Source organism: Chaetura pelagica, unplaced genomic scaffold, assembly GCF_000747805.2.
Source record: "Chaetura pelagica isolate M959 unplaced genomic scaffold, ChaPel_1.0 scaffold226, whole genome shotgun sequence".
Classification (NCBI taxonomy): Eukaryota; Metazoa; Chordata; class Aves; order Apodiformes; family Apodidae; genus Chaetura; species Chaetura pelagica.
Window position 1 is genome coordinate 635,122 of NW_009953495.1, and position 8,244 is coordinate 643,365.

At 38.1% G+C, this 8,244-nt stretch overlaps 1 protein-coding gene across 1 annotated transcript in view; it reads left to right on the forward strand.

Annotated features, from left to right (window-relative positions):
- Nucleotides 1-5,757: 5,757 nt before the first annotated feature.
- FNDC3A (fibronectin type III domain containing 3A) overlaps nucleotides 5,758-8,244 on the forward strand; it is a 95,199-nt gene continuing 92,712 nt past the window's right edge. The window contains exon 1 of the mRNA XM_009999068.1: nucleotides 5,758-5,889. Coding sequence (XP_009997370.1) covers nucleotides 5,791-5,889 — 99 coding nt within the window. The 5' untranslated portion in view covers nucleotides 5,758-5,790. The remainder of the gene's footprint in view (nucleotides 5,890-8,244) is intronic.

Here is an 8,244-nt window from a genome sequence, read left to right on the forward strand (position 1 = left end):
AACTGAATGTGATGTTCCAAGTGGCACCTTATAAATGCTGAGTAGAAGGGAATAATCACCTTCCTCAGCCCATTAGCTGTACTTCTCTGCTAATACACCCTGATATGCTGTTAGCCTTGGTTGCTAGGAGGAGACATGGTGCTGACTCACGCTGTTTTACCTTGGTGATCCAGCTGATTTAATGCTGATGTGTTTTTCAGAAGCTATCATTAAGATCAGCTCTTGGAGATGAAAACACTGATCTTTCACATGTGCAGAGGAAATGCACTGCCCAGTGATCTCAGCCTTACAGTATTCCTTAACACTTAATGAACAATTGACTGAGGAAAAAAGCAAGTGTTAAGTATGTCTTCAGAACAATGCGAGTAATGCCACAGAAACATTACAACAAAATGTGAAGACATGTAAGGATTGAGTTGTCTTTACAGTTCAGGAAGGCAAACTTGCTTACTGAATTATTGGGTGAATTTCAGTCTTTGAGCCTTAACATCATTTAGCCTTTTGGCTTGTTAGTGTAATCCATTCTTTAATGGTTCCTCAGGCATGAGTCTGGAGTCTCTAAACAAATGATGACCAGTACATTTAGCTGCCTTCCTTTTGTTTCAGCTTTGGTGGCCCTCAGAAAAAATCTTTCAAAGTCTGTCCAAATTCTTAAAGAACATGAAAAGTAGTTTGGCTGGGGATACTGGAGAATTGGTAGTTTGCTACTCAAGTTTCACACAGAGCATTAACCTACCCAACATGGTTGAAATCTCAGGAAACCTTGTGCTTTCATTGCACCGTAGGACAGATTCAGTCCAGACTCCGGAATAACAGTCATCTGAGTTGGCAGTGCTGAAATACACTTTGATTGTCTACTACTAGTTCAGTATATTCAGTAGCAAGACAAGAAATGAGATGCCTCTTCATGCCGCAGTTGTTGCTGTGCATGAGTCAATACAGATTTCTAAAAAACCATGGCTTTAATGTGCCACCAGTAGAAAATTACTTCTCCGCTGCTTCTGTGCTGAGCAATAGTGTATTACTCTAATGTGTCAGCTTCCTTGTCTGGTCTTTTTAATGTGTCTGCAGAACAGTGTAGTGAATTGGCCATAAGAACATTCTTAGATTTACCCCATGTCTTATTTTACCCCTTCTGAAGGCTGCTGCATCCCTTACAGTGGTGCAGGAAATCTGACAGTAGGGCAGTGAATTGTTTGTAATGGCTCTGGAGGTTGAGCCTTACCTGTTGTCCAAATGAAAGCTGCTTTTCCTGTGTCCTTTTCAAGACCTCACTAAATCCTGAGTATACTGGGAAACTAGCTGGAGTTAGAAGACAGTAATATCATCCAGAATCGTCCAGTGTTATGTGGAATGAGGCTGAAATTACGGTATGCACATACTTTGCTTTCAGTACTTTCAATATGGAACAGTATTTTCAAGAAGTTCAAGTCAGTCGTACTACACACAAGTAACAACAATTTTAAGCCAGCAAAATGGAGACAAAGCTTGTTGCATTATTCAAGTAGAGACTGTAGTTATTTGCAGCCAAAAGCAAGGAAAATATCCTCCTTGTTGCTGAGTGAGGTACGCCTGTTGGTATAATTGATACAGCGCTTTGAAGAGCTTGTGTTTGACTGTCCAGTTCTATTACCTTATCCTTTTCAAGAATAAACTCTCCACAGGATTAGTTCATTCTTTTTTATTTTAAAAAGAATAGCTTTACCCTTATGCATTAAAAATTTTTGTTATGCCCAGTGTTTTAAGCTATTAGTGCCATTTTAGTGGAGTAAAATTACTGTCTCTTACCACTGTCATGGTTTGTCATTTCTAGACTTCCTTCTGATTTTCTTTTTTTTTTCCTGAGAGCTGAGTTAAAAAACATGTTCTGTAATGAGGAGCCAAGTGTTATCTCCCTTCCTATTGGAAAATTGCATGCCTAATAATTCTCTCTTTACTGTTAATATTTAAGAGCTGTCTGTCCAGTTTTAATCCATGTAATATTTGTTCTGTGTTTTTGTTGAAGAGAAATGTTGTATAATGCCAAGTGTGATTTAAGATTGTTTTTACAGTTCTATTATTAGTACTTCTATCAGCAATACCTGTCATCAGAAGATTCTTATCAAGTTAATTGGGTAAGCTTTTTTCCATCAGTCATACTTGTCTTTTAATTCTGTACAAATTACATCCAGTGTCAACTATTAATTTTATTTGGTCTCAGATCACTGTTAACAAACAGACCTCAATTATCCCATTTGCCCTTTTACAATAGCATATTTAATGCAAGACTTGTTTTCTTCTAGATCTCTGAGACTTTCCCAGGACTCAAGTTTTTGGCAAGTTTTGGGTTGTTTTTTGTAAAGATCTAGGTAGATCTCTTCTTTCAGAAATCTTGATCACAAGCTATCTGGGTCAGCTGATTTAAAAGCTTTGTCTGTGCCCATTTGATATCCCTGCATTGCATGTAATGTAATAGCATTTATTTCCAAGTCATATTTATTGAGCATTTCTGCTTATTTTTGTGCCAACTCTTTGTAATTTTTCTGATTTCTTCTCCTTTTGCCACATAGTACTACTCTCTTTTCAGATTCCTATCTGTCTTTTTTTATGATCACAGCTAAAAAGAAAATGCACCTGCAGCTGATGGACATACTATGTCTTGTTGTCTGGCCAGATTATGCACCCTAATTTGTGCAGGTTGCTGACTCTTGACTACTGATAGAGAAAAGGCTTTTAATGGTACTTCTAGCATAGACCCACATTGGTGTGACATTTCAGCTTTTACTTTTCAGAACTAGTTCTGTAGAGAAATCTAATATTGCATTGTCAAGAAAGCATTGATTTATTTTCTCCCTAGATTGATTACACAGTCTGACAGGTAGCACTTTTATTATTGTAGAGGGTGTCAGGAATAACGCTGTACCTAGGATCTTCTGTCAGGGTTTATTGATGAGCAAGGTGCTTCATCTCCAGAGTAAATAAAAAGTTTGGATCCAGACATGGAATTCAGCTGTCCCCCCATTAAGGCACTGAGGGCTGTGTGCCAAAGGTGAACTATCCAGCTAAGCACTCAGGTGCCTGTGGGAAGCTAATTTTCATACAAACCAAATCATTAAACACCTGTGCAAGAGAATGTATGAACCAGAGAACAAGTGTTACGTATATCCAGAACTGCTCCTGTCTTGCAAGGGCTGAACAAGTTACCATGACAGACATATTTGAGTCAGTTTGGGTTATGTTTAATTCTCGCTGGTGTCCAATTTGATAGACATGTTTTGATTTATGCCTAATAAATGGTCATAGCTCTGAGTGCATCCTAAGTTATGCAATCAATTAAAGTCATGTTGTGTGATAAAGGAGGTTAATGCTTTCTTATATAAGAGACTAGTCATCAGCATGATGACTTGTGAATAATGAACTGGATTCAACTTAAACTTGGAAAATTCAAGCCAGATTAATCTGGGTGTGTGTTGTGTTATAGCTTGAAATATTGAAATTACTTTTCTGTCTGTAACTCTATAGATAGGAGCACAAACTATTTGGAACTCTAAAATAGAGAGATGGCACAAGAGCAAGTCTGGTTGTAGCTATCATGCAAAGAGGGAATCATGCTTTGATTCTAACCCCTGCTTCCAGGCTGTGCATTCATTTTACATTAAATGGTCATTGGATAGTGTCCTGGGAATCTTACCATCAAACTTACTAGCTTGAAAGATGATCCAAGTAAATTTTATGAACCTGCTGCCATCTGCAGAAGTGATGGGGACTGACTGTAGCCTGGGGGATTTTTTGATCAGTGGGAAAGCTTTTAAAGTAAGGTAGGAATAGAAAACTCTGTCCTCATTGCTTGGGAGACTAATTAATCTGGCTAAGCATGTATAAATAAGTGATGATGAATTCTTAAGTAATCACAGTTAGGTTTCAAAGCCTTTTAACCTGGAGGGATATTTTTTTCTCCAACTTTAATCTTTGCAGAATATACCAGGAAAGTTAATGAAACATCTACAATAAATTCAGAATATTTTCTCCAATTTCATAGTTTTATAGTAGGATAACATCTAGCATGGGAATTACCAAATTATACTACATGTGTATAGCTGGATGCGAGGCTTATAGTGCTTTGTTAATGCATTTTCTAGAAAATGTTCCTGTTCTGTGTGAGTCGTCTTGTACTGACAGCACTGTGTTAGGGTTTTTAACCTTCAGGAGATAGACAGCATCTGCCTTAGCAGACCAAGTAAGTAAAAGCAGTTTGGGTGGTATGGAGGTAGTTCTGAGTAGTACACTGTAATAATAGCTCTTTAACCAAATATCATCTCTAGAATTTGGTACCAAAGTCAGTCTCATTAAGCTGACTTTACCACTCCTTGAATTGTATCTGGTATTTCTTAATTTAAAGTAAGTTTTATATGCTCTAACTAGTAAGCATCTCTGTGAGTAGACAATATATCTGTGTTAGAAGTGTAGAAGCCTTAGTAGAAGCTGATACCAAGGCAAAACTTAAAAAAACTTGTAACACTGTCAGGTTGTTTAACTTTAAAGTTGTACCTACTTATTTTCACCAGGCTACTGTAAGTACTGGCTAAAAGAGGCAGTTCTGTTTTAGAAATACTGTACAAGTTTATTCTCAGCTTAATCTCTGGCTATGTTTAATGTTAAGCACTTTTCAGATGTAAAATGTGATTAACCTGTGGGAATGCTGAATATACCGTTAATTTGTAGTGAATTCTTTCCATCTGTCTTTTTGCTTTGTTAAGAAATACCGGTTTCTTAGTTATTGTTGATCTAATTTTTTTTTTCCCAAAAAGATAGGTGTGCTGTGTCAGAAACCAGTATACCTTAGTGATTAGCAGCTTGTTAGACTTGCAATACATATTTCATTGAAAGATTGTGATCTTCAGCTTTTTTGGTCTTAATTCTTCCACCCAGTCCTCATTTAGTGCTAACATGCAAAATATTATAAAATGTTATTTATGACTTGTCAATGTAATTGAAAAGAGCGCTCGGCTGAATCTTGCTTTTTATTCTGCTGTTATTTGGCATTCATCAGAGTTGAAGAGGCTCACTGGTTCTGTGGACCTCTTGCCTAGGTGGCTTTTTTCTTGCAATCAGATTTGATGTAGCTTTAAAGTGTGTACTAGCAAAGGCTTTTCCATTGTATAGTTATAAGTATTGTAGTTGGGAGGGGGAGGGGGCATTACCTCTTTCACCCTCCCACCCCACAAATTTTATCTGCTGGTAAAGCTATTAAAGGGCCAATGGTTTTCAGCGTGCCACAGCTTTAATTCTGGGTTTAATACATTTTCAAAGTAAAGAAATGTCAGATTGTGTGCAATATATTTTATTTAATTCTTTTGTGTCTCACTTGAACATTTCCTAGTAACTAGGCATTCCTAAAATAAGTATCTCGTTCGTTATAACAGTAGGAAAAGTGGGTTGGTGATTTATTTATTATTTTTTTTTAAGTGTCCTTGTTCGTAGATCTCACAGGCTTTTAGTGCTTTCCTAATAAGCCGGAACACTGGGTCTACGTTCTTGTAAGACTCAGCCGCTAGAGGGGGTCTAAACCTGCCCTCTGTGCGGGTAAAGCTCACACGAGCTCACTGGACACATCTTCACATTTACGTGATTGCTGGAGCGTTGTGCAAGCATACTTTCTGAAGTTATCTGATTTTTTTTTTTTTATTTGATTTTTTTTTTTTTTAGGTGAGGCTGTCTTTTAAGCATAATTATTCAGAATTATTTAGATAGTTTAACCATTTCAGTAACTTTTCCTTGCAGGTGATCTTGTGAATTAGTGTACCATCAAGGATGGCAGAACATCCGCCATTACTGGATACCACTTCAATTTTAAGTAGTGAAATTCCTCTTCTGACTTCCCCTATTGTCAGTGGTGATGGAGCTCAGCAGGTAAGGAAACTTCAATTTCTTTTTTCTTTTTTTCTTCCAACAACATCATTGACATAATGATACTGTAGAAGATAGTAAGGCCTCATCTGGAATATTTTTTGCAGCTTTGATCATGCATGTGTTTTAGAGATTGAGGTGAAGGTAAAACTGGTGCAGAAAAGAGATTTCTAAGGAGTATAAAGCAGAAAGCCTGTCTTGTGAAAGAAGATTTTGGAGAAGGATGGGACTGAACAGCTGCCAAACTGTCTAGCCATGCTTGAGTCTTAATTTGGAAACTACATATTTACATCACCATGTGCCCTTGTTAAGGTTAATAAACCTTTCCCTATGGTAGAGCTTACTAGCTCAGGCACCACATGTGCTAACAACTCTACAGCCTCTACAGTGACATTTGTTAAACAACTGGGTATCGTGAAGGGTGGGACTTGCTTTTATATGTTAGTGTCTGCCTGGACACTTTTTCAAATTTTTTTTTTAACACCACCAGGCAAGGTGGTAGAAATACTCGTTATTATGGTTTCAGAACACTTGAGAAAAGTCAGCTCCAGTGAAGAAGTGTTGACAAAAGCTTTTGCATTCTCCACATCATTAACCTAGGAAGAATATTTTAAACCCCAGATAAGCACAGGTCTGGAACAGCTTCCAATAGTGGAAAGGGAGTGAATAATTAAGTAAATTATTTGAAGTATCTGAATGGATTGAGAGATCACTGCCTGTTGTAGCAACAGACTGAACTTGATGATCTATTGAAGACCCTTACAGTCTGCCATTCCCATGCTTGATCTTTATGCAGAAAAAATATTTCTCATAAAGAGGAATAAATTTTGGGGGCAAAAACAGAACAGAGCTCTGAAATTAGACTCGAGAGTGAATTGCAACAGTTGATGAGATAAGGTTTGTGCTGCAGTGAGATCTTCACAAAGTAGGGGAAGCTTAAATACAGAGAAAGAGCTGATAAATCTTTTTAATGAATGTATGGATGGAACATTCCAGAAAAAGGGAAAAATATCCAAACTTTCTTTCTCTTTCAGTTCTTCTTTCAAATATTGATGTTTAGATGTAGTAATTTACATGCCAAAGGAAAACTGTTACTGTTTCCTTACATCTTCTGCCTTGGAAAGGTGAATTTTAAAGCCTTGCAAACTCTCCTGGTTTGAGCTGGGACAGAACTAATTTTATTTCCAGTAAATTTACTTCTTGTTTAAGTTTCTTCTAAGTAACTGCACTTTCTGAAATTAACAGCATATTTTTCAGTCAGTGTCTGCTTCTAGGACTGATAATGCTCAGTAATTATAGCTACTGCTGGAAAACGGTATGTAGAACCAAGGTCATTGCTTGGTTCTGCTAAACTTCTTATGCACTGGAAACAAAAGGGAGGAAAGGGGTCATACCTCTGACCTGCTTGTGGGGAGCAGTGGACCAGACAGGTGACCAAAATATTCCATCCTGAAGCTGTGTGCTCCACAGAGTTAAGCCTTAAGACAAACAAAAGAAGAATAAAACATGCCAATGCTTACACATACCACCACTGTTTCTTTTCTTTACCCGATTGTGCCTTTATTTGTTTTTACTATTGTTTAAAAATTCTTATAATGATTCACAGAACCCTTGAGGTTGGAAGGGATGTCTGGAGTTGATGCAGTTCAGCTTTCCCCCACTCAGTGCAAGGTCAACTAAAGCAGGTCACTCCAGTGAGTGTTTCCAGTGGAGTATCTCCAGCTGTCTTTCTGTATCTCCAGGGATAAGGGACTCGGCAGCCTCTCTGGCAGTCTCTCCCTTAGTATTCAACTCACGCTCACAGTGAAATAATTTTTTACATTTTAGTGGAATTTCTGATTGTGTCAATGGCCTTTTGTCCTTTCACTGGACACTGCTGAGAAGAGTCTGACTCAGTTTTATTTATTCCCCCTACCTTCAGGTATCTGTGCCCACTGATAATAAGATCTCCCCTGATATATCTCTTCTCCAGGCTGAACAGTCCCAGCTCTCTGTCTCTCCTCACACATCAGGTACTCCAGTCCCTTCATCATTTTTGTGGCCCTTTGCTGGACTTTCTGAAGTATGTTCATGCCCTTTTTGTACTGGGGAGCCCAGGACTGGACCCTGAACTGTAGATCACTCACAAGTGCTGGGTAGGTAAAAGGATCACCTCCCTTGACCTGTTGGCAATGTTATTGCTAATGCAATGCAGGATGCTGTTGGCATCAAGGGTGCCTTGTTGACTCAGATTCAACTTGTTCACAACTTCTTTTCTGAAAAGCTGCTTTCCAGCTGGTCAGCTCCCAGTTTATATTTCAGCATGGGATTATTCTTCCTCAGGTATAGGACTTCCCTATATTGAACTTCATGAGATTC